Genomic DNA, 20,801 nt, shown 5'->3' with positions numbered 1-20,801 from the left:
AAAGCAGCAGAGCTGGGATACGAATATCATAAGATGAGGAATACGTGGGAGGACACAATCCATTCGAAAGGTGATTTGCTGGGTGTTAGTGAGGAATGAAATGATCCAGTTGAGAGCTGAATCTCAGATTCCTAGAGAGTGTAATCTGTCAAGGAGGATTGTGTGGTTAATGGTGTCAAACGCTGCAGACAGGTCAAGTAGAACAAGTCTGTGATGACTTTGAGGTCATCCCAGATAGAGGTCAGTGTGGTTTCTATTCTGTGGCACAGATAAGAGAGTTATTAACGATGGACCTCGCCAGTTCTCCTGCACATGTGGAGGTGGAGATTTCTTTGAGGAGAGAGTCGGGACAAGGGTCAAGCGGGGAGCCGGAAAGGTCGGCTGTCGGATAGTAGCTTGATTAACTCCTCCCTCGAGATAAGGTTGAAAGAGCAGAATGGAGGGGTCTCGGAGTGCAGGAGAGTTAATTCTTGCACAGCGGGTCTTGTGTGGGCGGTGAGGTTGAAAAGTGTGGTGTTAAGGGTGGCCGTCCTATATATGGCTGTTTTGTGGAAGTGTTCAAAGAGGGAGTTTCACAGCGTTTGCGATGAGGTGGTTGGGGCAGAGGTGCAAGAAGGGTTCAGGAATTCCGTGATGATCATGTGGAGCTCTTTGCTGCTGCTGCTGCTGAGGATTCTTTTATTGTAATAGGCTTTCTTGGCCTTTCCGGTCTCTTATTTGTAGTTTCGGTGATGGTGGGTGTAAACTGATTTGCTTTGAGGGGTTCTGGAGGCTCTCCATTTGTGCTCGAGGGAGCGGTTTTGGGTTTTAAACACCTTCAGGTGGGGGGGGTGAACCACTTGGGGGTTGGTCCTGTGGAGCTGGAGTGGGTGAGAGGAAGGAGTGAGTTGTTTAGCCAGGAGTCAAAGAGCTTGATGGTTACAGGTCTATCCGTGGCCGGAACCAAGGAGAGGGGCGTAGCTGGGTTTCTGCCAGGTTATGTACTATCTTGACCTTGTTCCAGCACTTGAACTGAGATAGAGGGATAGGGGAAGCCTTGGGAGGCGGAGACGGTGTGTGGAGAGGGAGAGAAATAGATGAGCGGATGAGGGGTTTAGGGGTGGACGTGGAAATGAGGTTGGAGAAGCTGAAACTGGCATCAAGGATGTGGCTGCCATTGTAGGTGGGTCCTATGATATGCTGGGTAAGGTTTAGTGCCTCTAGACTATCTGGACTCTAGTGGTTGAGTCATGGAGTTGTTGGGCACGTCGTACCAGATATTGAACTCCCCCAGTAGGGTGAGTGCTGGGTGGGTAACTAATGTGGCTGCTAGCCAGTCGCAAAGGCTGTTGGCAATGTCTCTGTCGTATCCGAGGGGCACGTTGATGAGTAGGAAGCTGTGGGAGAGAGTGGGCGGTAGAGAGTGTTTGACTAGTAGGGATTTGCAATTAGCTGTGCAGGGGTGTGGTTTGTGGAGGATGGCTACTTTGCCTCCTCTAGTGGGTCTGTTGTGGGTGGAGGAGTGAGTAGTCAGATGGGAATGCTTTCGGTGTGATTTGTTTGAAATCGTCCGTGAACCATGTTTCATGATGAGAATGAGATCAGGATTCACAGAGGCAAGGAGGGCATGCTGTGTCTGTTTTTGGCCATGGAGCTGGCATTGATAAGGAGGCAGGTGAGTTTGTGGGAGGCTGCAGGGGCTGTGCTTTCCCGGCTGTCCCCGATTGGCAGGACTGGGGTGGTCAGTGTGGCCGGTGAGAAGGTAATGGTCACTGAAAAGGACGTGTGATCGGTGTGACTGGAGGGACGATGTTGGTCAGAGGGAAGGATCTGTAGGTGGGAGCAGAGAGGGTGGGTGGTGGATCAGGAACAGGAGCGGGTGGTCACAGGCCTTCGTGAGAGGACTGGCGTGGGATCGGAGGTTAGGTTGGTAGTCCCCTGCCAGGTGGTCTTATTTGTTTCACTTTTCTTTTCACTATACCACAGTAACATATATCTTGAGGTGCTCAATATATTTGCCTATGGTAGTGCTTGCTTCAGCTTTCTCCCACAATGGCATCTTATGAATCTGTACTTGTTTGGGGTTTGTTGCTGCACTTTGTCTTGTCAGCATTCAAATATTCATCTTATTGGATATTGAATTGGTATTGGGTTTTGTCTGGATTAAAAGCATTTTTGAGTATCGTCTGTATTAGCAATCTCACATTAAGACATATCAAAACCAGAAGATGTTATGTATGAGTTGTGAGTGTTTGAGTCATAGATGGGAGCTTGACTAGAGTGATATAGAGGAAAGGTTTTCTGACTTTTACTACAGGGTGCAACTATTGGGAGATAACAAGCCTTTAAGGACTTAGGTATCATAGGGTCTTCCGCAGGGGAAAGTGGGGAATACTACGTCTCATCCGATGGAGTCATCACCTCCCCCGGGTAGTTATCTCCTCCCATGTTTACTCCTGTGCCTAGTAGATGAGATGATCGGGCTCTATCGCTCCTTTGGCAAAGAGTGATTGCACTTCGCGCAGAAGCAGCCTGTTTTTTGGTCTTTGGAGTTCATTGGCCACCCCACCTCCATCCCTCAATTTCCAGAGTGTGGCCTGCCAAGTCAGGGTCAACACCCATTTGTCTGTGGTGATGAAGTTCCACTGCGTAACGAAGTTGGAAAGTCATACTCCCAATGGGTGGCATAAGTGGAGGACTAGACCCGTGGCCTGGTCAGGAAAGTTTTGGAACCTGGCTTCTGAAGGAAGATCGGCAGAGACGCCAATTTCCATGTTAGACTTGGGATCTCCCTTTAGAACCCTCGTGGGTGGTACTGGAACGAGATGTCTGGGATCAATAAGAGGACCTGTAGTCCAGTGTGGTCCTGGGAAAGCATTATTTGTTGGAGCGAAAGGACTGGCACTGTTGTTGCAAAGTCTCCAGAGAATGAGCAGTGTCCGTATTGGCTTTGATGGCCTGGAGAGTGTTATCCACTTTCTTGCCGAACAGGTCAATACCGTTAAACAGTATGTCTACAACCTTGGACTGCACCTCTGGACGGAAGTTGGTGGCTTTTAGCCAAACCTGACGGCACAATACAGCTCCACAACACATCTGTCTGAACCTTGTGTCTGCGATATCCACGTCAACGGAATTGCAATGGTCTGATGCCCCATCGCCTTCACACCAGAGTGTTAGCGCTTCCTCTCACTTGTCGTCACGTAGAAAGCCAAGTATAGGTACGAATTTATACCAAGATCTCCAGGATAGCTATAGAGGTTGCTGCCTTGATAGTTGTAGTGGCAGAAACAATGACGGATTTTGAAAATGCACCCAGATGCTTTCCTTCCTTGTCCGGAAGTACCATGCAAGGGTAAGAAGGATTTGCGGAGCATTTCTGCGCCATAGCCGATACGACTGAATCTGGGCTAGGTTGTGTACAAGGGCATTTTGAAGCGGATTAAGGAGCTTTATACTTTTTTTTTGGGGGGGTGCAGTGAAAGGATTTCTCATCAGTAGCAGACCATCCTGTCAAATGTCTCCCAAGACTGGGGTGGCCACCACAGATTTTCTTGTGGATTCACACCATTGATAAAGGAAACCTTCCTTTATGTGTTTCTCGGGAAGCAGATCAAATGGCTTTACTGCCCGAGACATGAGGGTGTGAAAGGAGCCAATTCCATCAGAGGGGCAGGGGGATATCTGGCAGGCAGAGATCCATCAGTAGGTTGAGGCGCTGTCAGTCGTATCCGTAGCTGTGAAGCTGGCTGGTGGAGAAGGATCCAGAACATGGGAGGGGTGTCTGGATGGTGGCAGTGGATCTAGAACTTGTTCTATAGGAAAGGCAGGAGGACCTTGAGGAAGAGGCAAAGACAGAGTATGAATCTGTTGCTGCAGCTCAGATACGAAAGTCTGCAATGTGGACAAAATGTCCATGGAGACATCTCGAGACCCCGATGGAGTAGGGGCTTTTAAAGGCCTTGGAGGGGACTCAGATCGAAGAGAAGCCTGTTGCAAAGGTGCAGAGCTTGCACTGGGAGATGGCTCTGGATGACTAGAAACATATTTAGATGTGAGCCCTGTGGGGGCCAAGGGGGCCTATAGAGAAGGCATAATAGTAGGCAGGAGCACCTGGTCATCATCCTTCCTGGATCTCTGAGTCCAATCCTTGATGCAAAAGGTCCTCAGGGGGAAGCCATAGCTGGACAAAGAACATCAGGTGGCACATATGGCGTTAGTGAGAAGAGTGGCAGAGTACGAGTCGGCCCAGAAAGGTAGCTCAGACAATGGATCTCGAGCCTGTGCAACCCCTCTTGGGGCCGTTGGCACGAGCCATAAGTCTTGGTGATAGATAAGGCGGTCATAGTCTGCGGATTTATGCACCATTGCTGATGTCGTCGATGAGGTTATAGTCGGCTTGGTCGTTGACAAAAGTAGTGAATGTCAGTAGGGTGGATTTGGTAGTCGATAAGGTGGTCCTGGACAATGCAACTGAGGGATGTCTACAATGGGTTGTTGGTCGGAGCCTGAGTGAGGGAGGCTGACGTTGTGAAAGGGATCGGAGCCCAACTGAGGGGGCTCCTCGAGTGAAGAGTAATCGCCCGACGTGAAGAAACAGAAGGAACGTTTGTTTGTTGTTTGTGATGCATAAGGCCCTCTTAAGCAAGAGACTTTGCATAAAGAGACTTGGGCACATAAGGCCCTGATATTGGAAAAGGAACTGCAAACTCCAGCCGGAGAAGACCAGAAGTGTGCTGTGCTGAAGAGTCCTGCCTTGTTCGGTGCTTCAAACGCAGGGAAAGGAGACCATGGCTACAACATCTTGACTTATCCTTTGGAGAACACTTCTTTCTTTCTTTGTGAACATTATACCACACTATTTTGTATTTAGTGGTAAGGACTGTTTTTTTATTATAGGTACTTTTTATTTGACTAGACTCCACTAGGACTGTATTATTATTATTATTATTATTATTATTATTATTATTATTATTATTATTTGATGGTCGTAGCTTGCTCCCATCTTAGATTTAGGTTTAGATTAGGTGTTTATCTCACCTATTTTTATGGTTTAACTGACTGTCAGCACTCGGAAACTATGTTTCCCTTAAGCTTTGACTTTGTTAATGTTTCTTGGTAATTTTCTATCAGCAAACAAAGTACCTTACAGTACTGTGTACCGGTCTCCTTTTTGTTTTATGGCCCTAGATACCCTCTACAGATTTTTTGGTGCTTGTACAAATGTGCCTAAGATTAAGTGGTGGCAGCAGTTTACTTTTATAGTGTTTTTACTTCTTTTTAATGAACCATATCGTGTCCACCACGTTTGGCTCCAGACTGTGGCCAGTGCCGAAAAATGGAAGTGTCACAAGTCTTTTGTTCTGTCCTTTGGCCATTTTGTCCCCTTTCCTTTCCCCAGGTCGAGCAGATCCGTAGCTTTCGCGGGCTTCTGCATGCTGTGTGTGTTCATGCCCAGGAATAGGGTTGGGACTGTCTGGTCCCAATCCACACTACTGGTGCCAGAATGTCTTGTGTGCCTGAATGACTGGGACCACCATGGACCGCGATTGGTCCACGCCTGGTGTGCATGCAAGAGAGCAGATCTTTCATTGGTTGTCCCAGATTTTGGCGCAAAGCGAATCTTGGATAAGAGATGGGCTCTGCATCCATTCCAGGTCAATCAACTGAAGTTCTCTCTGAACTATAGAAGGAGCCAAGTATCCTGAAACGCTGAAGCAGACCCGTGGAACCGCCAGAGACGTGCTGGAGGTTTGGCAACCTGAGCCCGTGGTTGTCCCATCGGACGCTTGCTTTTGCATCGATCACAGAAGGCCTGCAAGGGTGCTTCAACCTGTTGGAGCAGTGGGAACTGCTCTCTGCACCTCCTGTTTACCCTCCAAAAGAGCCTCATCTGAAGTGTTCCTGGGGCATCCAGTGAACTGACAAGCTCAAACCCGAGGTATCGCATAGGAGCGTGGCCATCCCTAGTTGACACTCGAGGAATCGCTATCTTGTGATCCTGGGCCCTCTCCTGCCTAAGTTCGTAGTCCTAGCTCCTCTGGTTCGCGATTTAGGAGAGTGCCCCACACTGCGAGCATTTGCGGTCCCTGTGTCTCTCTACTGTGGTGACGGTCGTTGTAGGAGCCTTGCCTGCCTGCCCCCCTGTGCCTTGAGATGTTCTGCACTGGGACTGTCTTCTTTTCTTCACTGGGAGCCGAGAAAATCACCAAAATGATCATCCCGTCCTGTAGCCGCTGCGAGCCGGAGCAACGTGCAACTGCACAGGTTGAACCTACAAGTGACCGGGACTAGACTGGCAAAGTTTAGTCTGGACTGTGTCGAGGGTCGGTGAGTACTTGCATCTCTTACTGGTGGCCCCCATTGTTTTTTTACACACGAGAATCCCTAAAAAGATACTCATCTTAGCTGGGCTAGCCTGCGCTCCCTAGCTATTCCAGAAACTCGAAAGTCGCTCTACCTGTCAGGGTGGACCCTCCTCGAATAGTGGCACACTGTTCTTCATCACCTCAAGCCCCTTCCTGAACTGCTACAGCTCCCTGAAGAGGACCCGCTTTCTCTTATTATGCACCACCACATAGGTTTAACACACTACTGTACTTTTGAGCAGAAGCCTCCCCACTTCGTAGGGTTGGACTGCTCAAGTTAGGGATTGATTCTGAAGAAATGCCTAATGCTATATCTGTGTTAACTCACCCTCCTGTTACAGGTTATGGCTGTGTTTTCCCCTTTTCCGCATTAGGTGAAACGGAACTGTATATATGTTAAATAGTGAAAGGCATGTGTGGTAACTGTTTTATATTTCTGTGGTTTATTTGTGTTCATTTATAAGGCCTATAATAAATGCATATGTATTTTTGATATATACTTGTCTGAGAATATTCTGTGGAGTTTTACTGTGTGCTCATTGTGGACTTCTGATCACTCTCACTCCTCCTGAGTCTTAGTCTTGACCACCTGCCAAGCTCCCATGATTGGTCTTGCTTATCCAGAAGATTCCCCACTTCAACTGAACTAGGGTACCCTCATAAACTTCTGCCCACCAGGTCAGAGTTTAGAAATGCGTCTTAACAGGCCCCCTCAATCAGGGACGAAATTCAGGAACAGCTTCACTTCCAAAAATGGTTTGAGGCCAAGTTTGGAGAGAGTGGACAGGTGGTTAAGGGAGACGCCTTAATCGCACTAAGTTGGAGGAGGGGGTTACACATTGAGGCTCTTTCGGCCTTCCACTATTTACAACTAAAGGGGGTCCTGATGTCTGATAAATGATAGGAAAGCATACAGCTGGGTTTGACAGCCACAGAGGTGATATTGAGCAATGCCACCTCCAACAAAGGGCTGATTTCAAATACATACAGAGCGCTACTGGTGGCCAATTAGGGAAGTATTCCAGGACAACCAGTGACAACGTCTTTGTAGAAACGCCCACAGAACGTCCATGGCATGTCAATACAAATTGCATGGCTTAAAACGTCTCTATAGGTGTAGATACAAATCGGACCGCCTCTCCAAGATGTTTCATGGGTCTGACCCATCATGCTGGAGGGATGCGGCCAGAGAGCAGAATACTGGCGAATGTGGTGGGCATGCCCGAGAATACAGGGATTCTGGAAATAGGTGCTCGAAAGACCTAAAAGGGATAGAGAAAACCTGCAACCCGCTGTTGATATTGTTTGGCCTAGAAGACTACAAAGGGGAATAGAGGTGCCTACCGCAAAGAATGTGGGCCCTAAAGGCTAAGGAGATTCATGACATGGAAAACATTACTCTGTCATTCACGATTCACGCCCTTCGAGAGAAATGGAGTGGGGGGACTTTCCTTCACAAATATAGTCCGTCGACTACCTCGGGGGAAACTGCTGTGGAGGAAGACAATCCTGATGGATGAGAGAAGGGAGTAGGGCCCAAACACGGATGGCTGTGCACCCCTGAACACTAGACCCGAGTATAGCAATGGCTACAGCCCAAATAAACTAGACTATCCCTGAAAGAGCAGAAAATAGACTTGCCCATGACACTGATTTGGAGTTATTGCATGCTGGTACCCCATCTGTCATAAGAGTGAGGGAAAGAGAGGGGCATGGGGGGATGTTTGTTTGATTATGGAAAAATTGAACAGATAGTTATGCACTACTGATATGATCGTTGCCGGTTGAATTGTTCTTCCTGTATATATGTTCAAACCTAAATAAAGAATTAAAAAAGAAATATATATGTATCTGTTTTAGAGTTAAAGTATATTTAATTTTGTAAAATATATTAATTTTGGGACGTGGAATTACTAATTTTAATTCTTAAAAAATCAATGTACTCCCAACTTAAAAAAGTAATACAGCACATAAAATACTCACACTTCAAATCTTACCTGCATCCCTATATGTTGTGTTATGGGGTCCCTTCTCTGTCCCCCATAAATATCACAGCTCATAGTGAGATAAAAGGGAGGGTTCTACTGAATGGTTGGCTGCCGAGCTCACTGTAGGTCTGGAGAGGGAAGGTTTGATGGAATATGGGGGATCCCTCATATAGCACCTCCAGGGTTTGTATCATTTAGCAGGTGGCTTCCTCTGTTCCCCCCCGAGACCCCACTTCCATCTCTATGACTCCTCGAGATGTAACTTTGTCACCTTACCCATTGGGAAAAACATGTGTATGAATGAGGAAATCTTGGTGGGTAGGTAGTGTCATCAAAGTCTAACCACAATTTAGGTATCCCAGTATGATGATTTTGTTGGTGGAGGTATGTGAGCTAATCACGAGATCAGTCCACTATTCCAGAAAACTTAGGGTATGGCTTATAGTCGGAAGATTACTGTAGTCAGATGCCATGTTGTTGGGAAAGTTGACATTTGATAGTGGTTTCTTTGAAAGATGTGCACTCTCCATTGTTATTAAAATAAATCTTCAAACACTGAGTAAATAGAGTTTGACATTTTACAAAGATTTTGTAGTTGAGTGTTAACAAGGAGTAAAGAACAGTTTTCTAATTATTTTTGAAACTAGTCTCAATCAGTTGGCTTGAAGGAAAGTGTCAGACAATAATGGAAGGTCAGTGGATTTGGACAAGGGCAGATATTGGACTGTAATTTCACCAAGGAGTATTATTCTGAAAGAAAATAGCCAGCAAATTGAGCTTGAATAATTTTTAGTTATCTTGTGAAGGACTGTCTGCATCATTTAAAAGATATAACTTGAGGTGACCACACAGGTTTAACTAGCCTAGGCCACTAAGGAAAATAAAAATCCATTCATGTAGGTGTTCTCAATCCCTGTTTCTCAAATGGAACTTGCAATTTGGTTCAACTGTTATCTTGAAGCCATGGTCACTGTCCCTCTGTATGAATCATCTTCCACATAGCACTCACTGCCACATGACTTACACTTGATTCTGAAAAATATTGAAAATACCTGTACAAAGCCAGCAGCGCAGGCCAGATTGGGGGAAAGAAGACCTCTTCAATGCACTCTAAACACTGATCCTTGCAGGAAGAGTCACTTTTGAAATCGAAGGACATTAGGATCAGGGACAGCAGCTGGTCTGTGGCCAGAAAGAAAAAATATATCAGTAGTAGCAGAACATCAAGGAAAGGGCACAGTAAATAGAAATATAAAAGTACACTCCTTGCTAGAAGAGAACAGATGAACACACCCAATATCAGAACAAGGTTATTTTATGTATATTTCATGTATTAGTATTTCTCATGTCCCTCACGCTAGCTACATCACACTCTATTGGCATCTTAGCCAGCTCCTTCCATTAACACAGTTCTAAAGTTCTAGATCAGCACTCAGTAAGAGTGGGGATGAGTTTCGTGCCAAGGGCAGTAGATAAAAATCGCTAACCAAATCAAGTGGAGGCCATCCTGCAAAGCCTCCCAAAACATACCACTGCAGTGAAGAAACAACAACAAAATGTGAAGACCCCCCAATTCTAAAAGAAAACATGAATTTAATAAAGGAGAAACCTTCAAATGAAGAAAGACACAATGCAGACACATGGAACACTCCTACCACTTAATAAAACAATTGTATACTTTAGAATAAGTCTTGCTGGATAGAAATGCAAGAAAGGTAAAAATCCGAAAAATAACTAAGTTTGAAAGTACAAGAGGGAAGACCAAGGCCACGCACAGGACGATGGGTAAGGAAAGCCAAGACAGTAACAGAAGGCAGATTGTTGGTCCCAAGTGTAAGAGTAAGAATCTAAAGTTCTGTAGAAAAACAAAGTTACTCATCGTAGTGACTAACATACTCCTAGTCCATGTTCCCCTTTCCTCCATACTTGTGTGGAATATTTTGTCCTTTGGGACAGGACCGGAGCGCTTTTTGATAGCATCAAAAGAAAAAAGCGTGTCCTTTTTTATATTTACAGTGGGCCAGCAAGTGTGGCTTTAGCCCTGACTTTCTGAGCCCCGCCCAGCGCATCGCCCTTCAGTCCTTTTCTATCTCTAAGGTCGGTAGACATTTAAACAATAATAGGGACTTTTTAGTGGGGGAAGGTGGGCGGGCGTATGGAGGAAAGGAGACTATGGACTAGGAGTACGTCAGTCACTACGGTGAGAAACTTTGTTTTACTCCTACGTCCCGTCCCCTTTCCTCCATACTTGTGGGAGATTCACAAGAACTGATGTACACTCCCTTACTTAAAGTTCCTAAGAACAGCTTGACCAAACTGAACATCCGCTCGAGAACTGAGGTCAAGACATTAGTGTTTACAAAAAGCTGAGGAAGAGGCCCAGGTGGCCGCCTTAGCGATGGTTTCCCACGGTACGTACTTCTGGAAAGCTACAGCCGCAGCTTTGCCTCACACAAGGTGAGCATGTATGCCCTTGCGGGCCTGAAGTCCCTGTACTGTGTATGCTACCGAAATGTAGGAGGCTATCCAGCTGGAAATAGAGGCTTTAGGAGCCTGTGTCCATTGACGTATGTACACGAAGGCCGACTAGGCCTCAGCCTAGAGTGTCAAATTATTAGAAGGCAGCATATTTCTATGTGCATTCGGTATTTATTTAATTTTGGTGGCACCAAAAACTAAATAATTACTGACTGCACAAATGATGCTTTAAATTGTAAAACCAGATGTTTTAAAGCCGGATGGACATGGGCTTAGGGCAGCTTACGCAAACGGGATGCCGCCATGGCGCACAACGTCACGTCATGCAAGCGGCAAGCATCGTATCACAACGAAGCAGTAAACGAGGTACATTGCTGCCACCCGCGTCCTCTTACCTTGTTTCGACACACAAACCCTATAACCTTTGTACATGCACTGTGTGTGTCAGAACATTTAAGCTAGCGGACTGCTGATCTGGAAATAATGGTCCGTCCCTGCTACTACCACTGCCCCGTTATATGGACTCAAGGCTTCAGGAATCCCCTGGTGTCCAAAGGCCTCTCGCTGTTAGGGGCCCTAGATGTGCAGGCCAGCCAGTATAGCATCAGAGCCCAGGCTACACAAGAAGAGAAACAAACAAATATCGCAAGTGGCGTTTCCATGGTGAGAGCAATAGGCATGAGATGCACCGCAAACACTTAGCCTCCTGTCTACTGAGACATCCCTGCGCCAGAAATTCAAGCAACGGTCCGCTCACCCGACCAGGGCAGCCAGAAGGCTAGAACTTCCTCCAAGTAAACAAATACAAACTTTCAACACTGCACATTTCAGAGGTGTCAGAGGTCACAGCCAAGCGGTTGCCTAAGATCAAAGAGTCAGCCAAATCCAGAGACTGTAAACAGGGAGAAAATCTGAAGAAAAAAATACTTTTGGGGAGGATGGAGAAAGGCAATTCAAACTCGCCTCAAAAGATCCATCACAACTTTTATGTCACCTCCTCTTCCTTATTGTGGAGTGAGCCGAATGTTCAGTGCGGTTACAGGGTTTCCTTGCTTCAAGGATTGAAAGCAGTACCTCATTTGGAGTCTTTCATCTATAGCCAACAATCTCAGGGCGTAAAAAAGATCTGTTGGAAGTGGAGTGAGCCAAGTGTTTGGTGTTCGGCTGTTGGACTGTCAGATGTCAGCGCCTTCAGTTGTCGGACTCCCACCCAGTGCGCACGGTAATTTACGCCCGCTACGACTCTTGTGTATCCATAGCACAGGAATTGATTGAGAACGGGAGTGACTGCAGGCACTAATTGCCTTTGAACGTCCTTCTTTCCAATGTTTCAGGAATCACCAGCAAAGCATTAACACAAGCACAGGAGTGACTGTGGGCTCTAACTGCCTTTGAACTGCCATCTTTCCAACAGCAAAGGAATCACCGGCAAGAGTACTAGCACATGCCAGTATAGAAATATATGATTTAAGAAGTGGGAAAAACCATGCATCATACATTACAGATGCTGAGATATTGATAGCCATGAGCCTGCCTCTTCCACCCTCACCTGTTAACTGTGATGGACACCTGAGGGGTGCTGAATTGAATTGAGGGGCCCAAGCTTTAAAATCAGGGGGTAAAGCCACTGTTGAGGTAGCCAAGACTTTACAACTCCAAGCCGTGCCACCTGTGAAAAATGTCAATATGAACAACACATCCTTTTTCCTCCCACAAGGAGCTTTGAATACTGAACCGAATAAAATCACAGATGGCCTCATCACAAGTTGGGTGGTATTCCCGGCGTATTTTCAATCGAGCGCTATTTGCGTTAACGCCGCAATGTTTGGCGGAAACAATGCCAGATCATGAGTCGGCATGTACATGCCTTGGCGGTAACGCAAATAGTGTCCGGCGGCAAAAGTGGCTGTGAACCCACAAATACAGCGCGCATTGCGCTACCGCGAGCTACGGTGCTAATAGCGCCGCGAGAAATGCCGGAATGGGAAATAAAGCAGCAGCCAACTTGGAAATCACAATCCGCCAAAAAACTCAGCCCCTGTAAGTCATCCACTCTTCCAAAGCCTGAAAAATGTCCCAGGAATGTACCAGGTGCAAGTCTGCCCTCAACAGGGTTCACAAACCCACGTTCACAGATCAGGAGCTTGCTGTACTTGTGGATGAGGTGATAGGCCACCAAGAAGAGCTGTATGGGCCACAACAGCTCAAGACGAGTGCACAGCAGCGAGCACAGATCTGGAGACAACTGAGCCAGAAGGTGACAGCAGTGGGCCGTGTGCCCAGGGACGGGGAGGATTGCCGTAAGCAGCTGAATGACTTGCAGGACCGTGTCCGGGGTCTCCTGGCCCAGCACAGGAGCGAAAGCATGGGGACTGGAGGAGGGCCAACACTACCACCACCAGACATGACACCTTGGGAGGAGCAGATGACCACCCTGGCAGACATGAGCACAATCGAGGGAGTCGGTGGAGCAGAGGCAGGCACCGGTACCCAGGAGGCTGCAGCTGAGAACCCCCCCACCCCACTTTGAAAATGCATAATCTTGTTAGGCCCACCCCTCCAATCCCAGTGTGAATGTATGTTTGCAATGTGTGTGATGCACAGCAGCCACCCATTAGTGCTCCCTTGTACCACCGTACCCTAGCGCCCCCTGGTACCATGACTAAGTACCTACAATGTACCAATGTAAGCCCCAAGGAAAATAGAACCATGGCCATGCCACAACAACATGATGTGTGCGTGTGTATCAAAGGCCCCCCTCACGCACAGCGGCATGGGGGCTGTGCATTCACAACAGACATCTGAAGATGTCACACCAAGATGTCCGAGCAGTGCCCCTCCCCTGTAGGACGTTCCAGCAATAACAAGATGGGGAATGACAAATATGCAATGGCCAAGAATGATACAAACTGTGCCCTAACCCACTGTAAGGCATGAAATGCATGATACAAATGTAAGATGCCCTCAACTCATACAACACCCTATGTAACCGACAGGCACCCAGCAGTCATTGCAGGGCAACGTTGATACAGAAGCGGCATCCACATCCAGCCACATGCCCTGACTCGCATCAACCAGCACCACCACTCCGCAAAGGAACTGGCATGAGAAGGCAAGGCGCAGGACACATCCCAGGTCACCCCACCGGAGCCCAGTCAGACTGGCTCAACATCCACAAGGCCGCAGGGTGTCACCGCCTCAAACGCCAGGAGCCACTAAGGGCCTGCAGGATATGGACCGCACATCCACTGAGGAAGGACTAAGTGCGCTGGTGTTCTCACCCAGCCAGGGTGTCACTCAGGAGATGGGCACACCCGAAGGGAGCCCAGAGCAGGTGCCAGTGGAAGCACACACTCCCCATTTCACTATGCATGTACGTCATGCCCGCACACCCAAGCCCAATGTGGACACACCTTCTTATTCCCCTGAAGGTAGCCCCTCCAACTGCGCCAGCCCTGTCAGAGAGGCTGCAATGTCCCCCTACAGCTCTCCTGCCACCCCGCGTAGAGCTGTCAGTCCAATCAACAGCACACCAGACAAACCCATAGTCACGGGAGCTGCTGTAATGGGACGGCTGGATGTGATAGAAGAACGACAGTGGAACATTGGGGCCATGGTGGCTGACCACAGTCACCACATCAATGCAATAAGCCGCGCCATACGTAATGCAGTCAAGACCACGGCATGTGACAATGCCCGCACCGGTAGAGTGGTGGAGGACTGTACAGCTGCCCTGACAGGTTTTGGACAGAGAGTTTGTGAGCAGTGTGAGCGGGCAATCTGCACATGCTGAGAAGATGCAGGAGGCAAACAATCTGCTCCATCAGCAGCTGCAGTTAGCACGTGCAATTCCATCTAACTCCACCACACCCACAGAGGGATCCCTGGAGGTTTCGCCCAGGTGCCGTTCCCTACGCAATCTCCCACGCCGCTCACCAGAGGGACCCGGACGTGGGAAGCATCCACGACCATCATAGATGGACATGGCACAGTTGTGCCGAGGCCCGGGCACATGGACCCACTGGCATAGTCTTGGGGTGTACTCATGAGGGAGGGGGGATTGTGTTCTGGGGTGTTCACAGGGGGAGGGGTGACTGTGTGCTGGGGTGTTCATAGGGGTAGTGGGGATTGTGTGCTGGGGTGTTCACAGGGGGGAGGGGGCATTGTGTGCTGGGGTGTTCACAGTGGGAGCTCAATTAATGAATTGGTGAAATTGCCTGCGAAAGTGAAATTGACTCTATATCACTATGATTGGATCAACACGCAGGAATCCTTGCATTCCTATACTTCATCGTCTCATTTGCAGAGAGAATACAAACAACTAGGAATCCTAGCACTCTTTTTGAGTATCTTCCCAGATAGATTAACATGACTGAACTTCCTACATATCCGTTGGAATTCAGTTTTGTCAAAGAAAATACTGGTATGCTATGGCATTATAGCCCCAGATCAAGCGCTTTGGCGAATTTGCAAATTCGAATGTGAAACCTTAAAACAATGGCTGATGGACTGTGTGGTATTATCAAGTATTCGCACTGCATATTTTAAAAACATGTCAGAGTTTAAATCAGCTGTTGTAGACAACCTAGTATGGACATCTTGTTTGGCCGGGCACACTATTTCTACAGTAATTTCAGTGAAAGGATTTATTAAAGCTCTTAAATTAGAAGAGTATGTATTGGACAGCTCTGCTTAGAGATTGATTCTGTATTTTATGATTACATTTTCTCATTTTATAGGTAACGTTGGTTTTGTAGTTGTACTTTAATGTTGTTGGGGTCGTTGTTATTATGTCACTATGTCTTATATTGTTCGTGTAATGATCTATTTTGTCTTTCTTTAGTGCAAAGACTAATAATACTCTGTAATGAATTCAATAATGTATAATATATTTCAATATTATATTTTACTGATTGTAATTTATTAATGGTTGAACTTTTTCTGTTTTCAACCATATATTAATAATTTTAAAACATTAAAAAAAAATATTGTGAAAGTTCATCCCTTTCCCCTTTTCTTTACAAGTTGCACTTTTGTTCTGAAACTTCGTTCAGCAGAACTTTGCACTCCTATGAGTCAAAGTGGGAACTCTGACTGTGCTCAGATAAGCGGGCGGACAGGACCTCTCGGCGCTCTTCCTGCTCTCCCCCGCTCTCCCCCTCTGACTCACTCACTCGCACACTATTGTGCTGAGATTGTCTGACACAGGAAGGGCTCCCACTCTCCACCATTGCTCTGTGCCCGAGTCTCCTCCCTGACTTTTGCACAAACTGCTGGGCTCTGTGTATCAATCACTGCCAGGGCGAGAGGAATGCTCCGAGCTTCATTAGCATATGATTTGAGCATTCCTGTCCAGGCTTCTGATGGTTAATTCAATCAGAATGGAGCCAAATGAGGAAGGACTAAGGAGAGGCACACAGTAGTGCATTTCCAGTTGCTTTATCATGTGATTTGTGTACTCATGTATCATGTGAAAGTCAGTCAGGTCTACAAAACAGAGTATTATTTTAAGCATTGGGTGGCAAACATTTCAAGTTGCAAGCTAGTAGCCAGCCATAGAAATTCACCTGCCAGTGCCACTGTGTCACCACAATTCTATACATAAACAGAGTGTTCACCCTTGCTTACTCGCCAAGAGTCAATCGTCACAAACCAATGGCCAGTGTGATGGGGAATCAGTGCAATGATTTTAAGTATTGAAAGTCAAACATTCTGAATTAATTGCACCTTGCTGCAAGAGCAGGGAACTAATGTGAATGTGGTTTAAGCCTTGAAACCGAGCTGAAATCCCAGCTATATAAATAGTCAATGAAAAAACTTAAGTTGCTGGACATTAAGGTGAGAATTTAACACAACAAAACCCCTGAAATTCAGCTCAAACCACCTTAACTTTGCACCCCGTTACGCAGCTTATGACCACAATGATAACATCACAGATCACATCCCTGATGACATCAATAATTACAGTACAGCAGTAACTGGCATTAAGCATGGCCTTCAGCCATGGTCAGTGTGCATGGCCAAATATATCTGAACACATGAATGAGTACTAGTCATGGCCTTCAGTTATGGACAGTGGTCACAACCCATGTGCAGTAAATATTTTAAAACACTAACAGGCTACCAACCATAGATTTTGGCCTTTATCAGTAGATACAGCTATCAACTGCGACCACTGTATATGTACACTGGTCAGGCACCAGCCATGGACTTTAGCACAACACTGGCCAGTGGCCACAATCTTTGGCTGTGCCCACTATATATTCTAACATATAAATGGGCCACTAGCAATGGCCTTTGACCTTGAGCAGTTTGTACATCTTTTGGCCATGTCCACTGTATATTTTAAAATAATAAAATGCAATAAGCGATGGCCACTGTGTATTATACAACACTAACCAGCCACTAGCCATGGTCTTCAACACAATACTAGCCGGTGGCCACGGCCTTTGTCTGTGCCGACTGTATATTCTAACATATTAATGGGCATTAGCTATGGCCTTTAGACTTAGCCACGGACTACAGCTTTCAACGTTGCCCACTGTATATTTTAAAACAGTGATGGGATACTAGGCATGGTTTTTAACCATGCACATTGGTATTTTTGATCATTAACCAAACACTAGTTATGGCCTTTGGTGCTGGCCAGGGACCCCAGTCATTGTCACGGTCGGGTCCATGGCCTAAATTGTTATTTAATTAGAGTTTTTATGAGCTCACTTATAAATGATGTTATGTCTAATTCCATTATTGATGTAATCAGTTATATACAATGTAATTAGTATTTGTCATCAGTGATGTGATTTGTAATATCAACAGTGTTCTCATACAACATGTAATTAGTGATGTCATCAGTGATGTGATCTGTGATGTCATCATTATGGTCATGGGCTGCGCAACAGGTGGCGTGAAGTTAAAGTGGCTTTAGCTGAATTTCAGAGGTTTTGTTGCGTTAAGTTCTCACCTTAACATCCTTGCAACAAAAGTTATTTCCTTGAATTTCAAGGGTTCTGTTATTCCATAGATTTTTTTAACGCTTCTAGACCACTAGCATGGTCTGCGGCCATGGTCAGTGGGCATGGCCTTTAGCCGTGCCCACTGTCCATTTTAAAACGCTACCAGACCACTAGCCATGTCCTTCGGCAATGGTCAGTGGGCATGGCCACTCTATATTTTAAAACACTTGCAACCCATCGCTCAAAGACGTTCATCAATCACAAACTGATTTTGTCCTGTTTTCACAGAGGTATTGTTATATATAAAATATTGCAGGCTTTGAAAACTCAAAGTGTTTTTAGGTAATGCGCAGTGAGATTAAATTATTTTCCATGGACCACACACTTTGGTTAAGCAGCATGCTACAAGCCCCTTGTTTTATGGCCGGTCCCTTGGTGACTGTTGTGATACATTGCACAACCCTAACTAACCACATTTAAGCAGTATGGAAATGGGGAAAAAATGACCGGCGGCAAGAATAACATATGCCCAGGTACTTTCTGCACCCATAGCGAAAATCTAAAGCTGGCACCCATGAATATATGCACAGCAAGTGAACATGTATCTTAAAGTGAAATATACAAATGTAGTTCATTTGACCTTCCCTTTAGAAGAAACTACGCAAGACAAAATAGCATTGGAAAAGTAATGAACAACAGAAAAATAACCTGAGAGTGGAAATGTTACAATAAATATGCAGGCAAAGTATAAAAGGTGCTCACCTTTTAAACACAGCAATCTGTAGTGAAATATTCCCTGGAAAACTAAATTCCAATACGAAACAAGTGCTTGTGGTCTTGTGAGTAAGTGTCTGCACTGGGAACATGACAACCTGAGTAAAATCCTGGTAGCCAAATACTTGAGTAAGCTTGCCAACTGAAAAAAAACCCTAAGGGGTTACATCCCCCCTCTGAAGAAAAGTTATGCTGTCCACCCATAGGTGTCCTTTACTTGTGCCCTGAAAATCAGCCATAATTAGGAGAAAATAACTGCACCAGTGTCCAGGATTACAAACATTCGCGCCACATCGTGGGAAAATACTTATGACTTACTTGCCCTCTCATCATTTCCCCTGCTGACCCATATGTCTGGCTTTCAACAATACTCTGCTTTATAAAGATAATTTGAAAAGTACACATACCACTGCCACTGAAATATATTAATACTTATAGAACTATGTTAGGCAAAAAGTGTACAATTGTGGCATTATTGCCCTCATTTTGACTGCGAGACTACAAATACCAGAATGCAATTCAGCAAAAGGCAAAAAAATGGTCTCTGAGTGCAAACCTTTCAAGGACTGACAGTAGCACATTTAAAAAAGAAATAATGTGGATGCCATGTGTTATGAGATATTTAAAACTAAGAAAACACACAGCATTCAGGTCTGTGGACTGTCTACCATCCATGCAGTAACGGGGACCGACCTTGCTTAGTTGCAAAGCGAGGAAGGATCCAGCCCCCTTAGGTCAGGTTTCTCAAAGTGGTCTTGTAAGGTGAGCTCATTTATTAGGCAACATGGCCATAAGGGTCTGAACCCTTCCTCGCTTTGAAGCTAATCAGGGTTCGTCCCAGTTACTGCAGGGATGGGAACCCCACTGTTGCTGTAAAAATATCTATTTTTTGTTATTATTGACTGGGAGACTACAAATACCAGAATGTAATTCAGCAAAATTCAAAAAATGGTCTCTGAGTATCACGATAAAAAAAAAAAAAAGAATATTATGGATGCCCATTCGGTCGTGCATCCATGTAGTGACCGGGACTGACCCTATTTAGCTTCAAAGCATGACTGACACTGCTTAGCTTCAAAGAAAAGAAAGGGCAGGCCCATTTCTCAAAGTGGTCTTGTAAATCTAGCTCTTTTATCGGGACACTTGGCCTGAGGCGGCTGGCCCCTTCCTCACTTGGAATCTAAGCAGGGTCTGTCCTGGTTACTGCATGGATGGGAGACCTGGATGGCAATTTTCACCCCCAACATCACTATAGCTGTAAGAATATCTAAATTATCCCGCTGTAGCTGTGGGTACTTAACTACACATAGCCTTGGCTATCCATAGTCGTTTATAGCTGCAAATATCAGAAAAACAGCAGAAAACAAATTCTTTCATGCCCCCCAGGCTCTCACCAAGTGCCCCGACTCCCCACCTCCTCTGCACTCTCCCTTTCCCCCCACAACACATGCTGTTGCTGTGACGAAGTTACTTTGAGATGATGGCTATAGCCTTCTACAGAAAGCTTTGTATTTCAAACTCAGTCCCTAGACCCCCTCCAAATCCCAAATTTCACTTGGTGACCTCTAACCACCCCCCCCCCCCACACTGACCCCTATGGAATTTGCATGTTTTTTGACCTGCAAATGGCTTTTTTCTTGTGTTTCATTTTCCCATATCCTTGGCTATAACCTTGAATATCTTTCACATCGAAAGAAAAACAAGATGCTGGCTGCTTCATTTCTAAAGTATATCTGAAAGGCGCAGGAAACCCTGCTCTCTGGAAGAGGGTATTAGCATCAAAACTAGTCTCAGAAAGAAGATCCAGAGGATACAATTTGAAAGTCTCGTATTAAGGGTTTTATTAAACCTAATACATTTATTATTGTGTGAGTTTAATCACAATTTAATTTGCACTCAAGCAATTATTTATTTAACATAGCAGCAGGAGAAGTTCATACTATTAAATCATTCACACATTCATCCACAACCATACAGCATACATCAATTCATTCGTACACAACATCAATAAGTACAAGATAAAAACACATAACAAATATCACAATTCATTAACAATTCAATTATCATACAAGACATATTTTGTGTAAAACAAAGAGCATGGCCACAGTGGTTTCTGTAGGTGGCCAGCAGTTAGGATAGGCAAAGAATGGAAGATCTTCACAAATGGCTTTATCCTGGATTTCTCTACCGGTTTCGACGTATTAACATTGTTTGTGTTACGTCTTCATCAGGAGATAACAATATATTTTCTAAAAACA

At 45.7% G+C, this 20,801-nt stretch overlaps 1 protein-coding gene across 1 annotated transcript in view; it reads right to left on the bottom strand.

The window, feature by feature from the left end:
- VPS9D1 (VPS9 domain containing 1) overlaps positions 1 to 20,801 on the bottom strand; it is a 1,552,154-nt gene that overhangs the window by 393,688 nt on the left and 1,137,665 nt on the right. Inside the window, exon 11 of the mRNA XM_069635571.1 lies at positions 9,388 to 9,517. Within this exon, the coding sequence (XP_069491672.1) occupies positions 9,388 to 9,517 (130 nt within the window). The remainder of the gene's footprint in view (positions 1 to 9,387; positions 9,518 to 20,801) is intronic.

This window comes from Ambystoma mexicanum, chromosome 1q, assembly GCF_040938575.1.
Source record: "Ambystoma mexicanum isolate Mex_15411 chromosome 1q, UKY_AmexF1_1, whole genome shotgun sequence".
Taxonomy (NCBI): Eukaryota; Metazoa; Chordata; class Amphibia; order Caudata; family Ambystomatidae; genus Ambystoma; species Ambystoma mexicanum.
The sequence above is the reverse complement of the archived record's forward strand: the minus strand, read 5'-3'. Positions and strand labels throughout refer to the sequence as shown.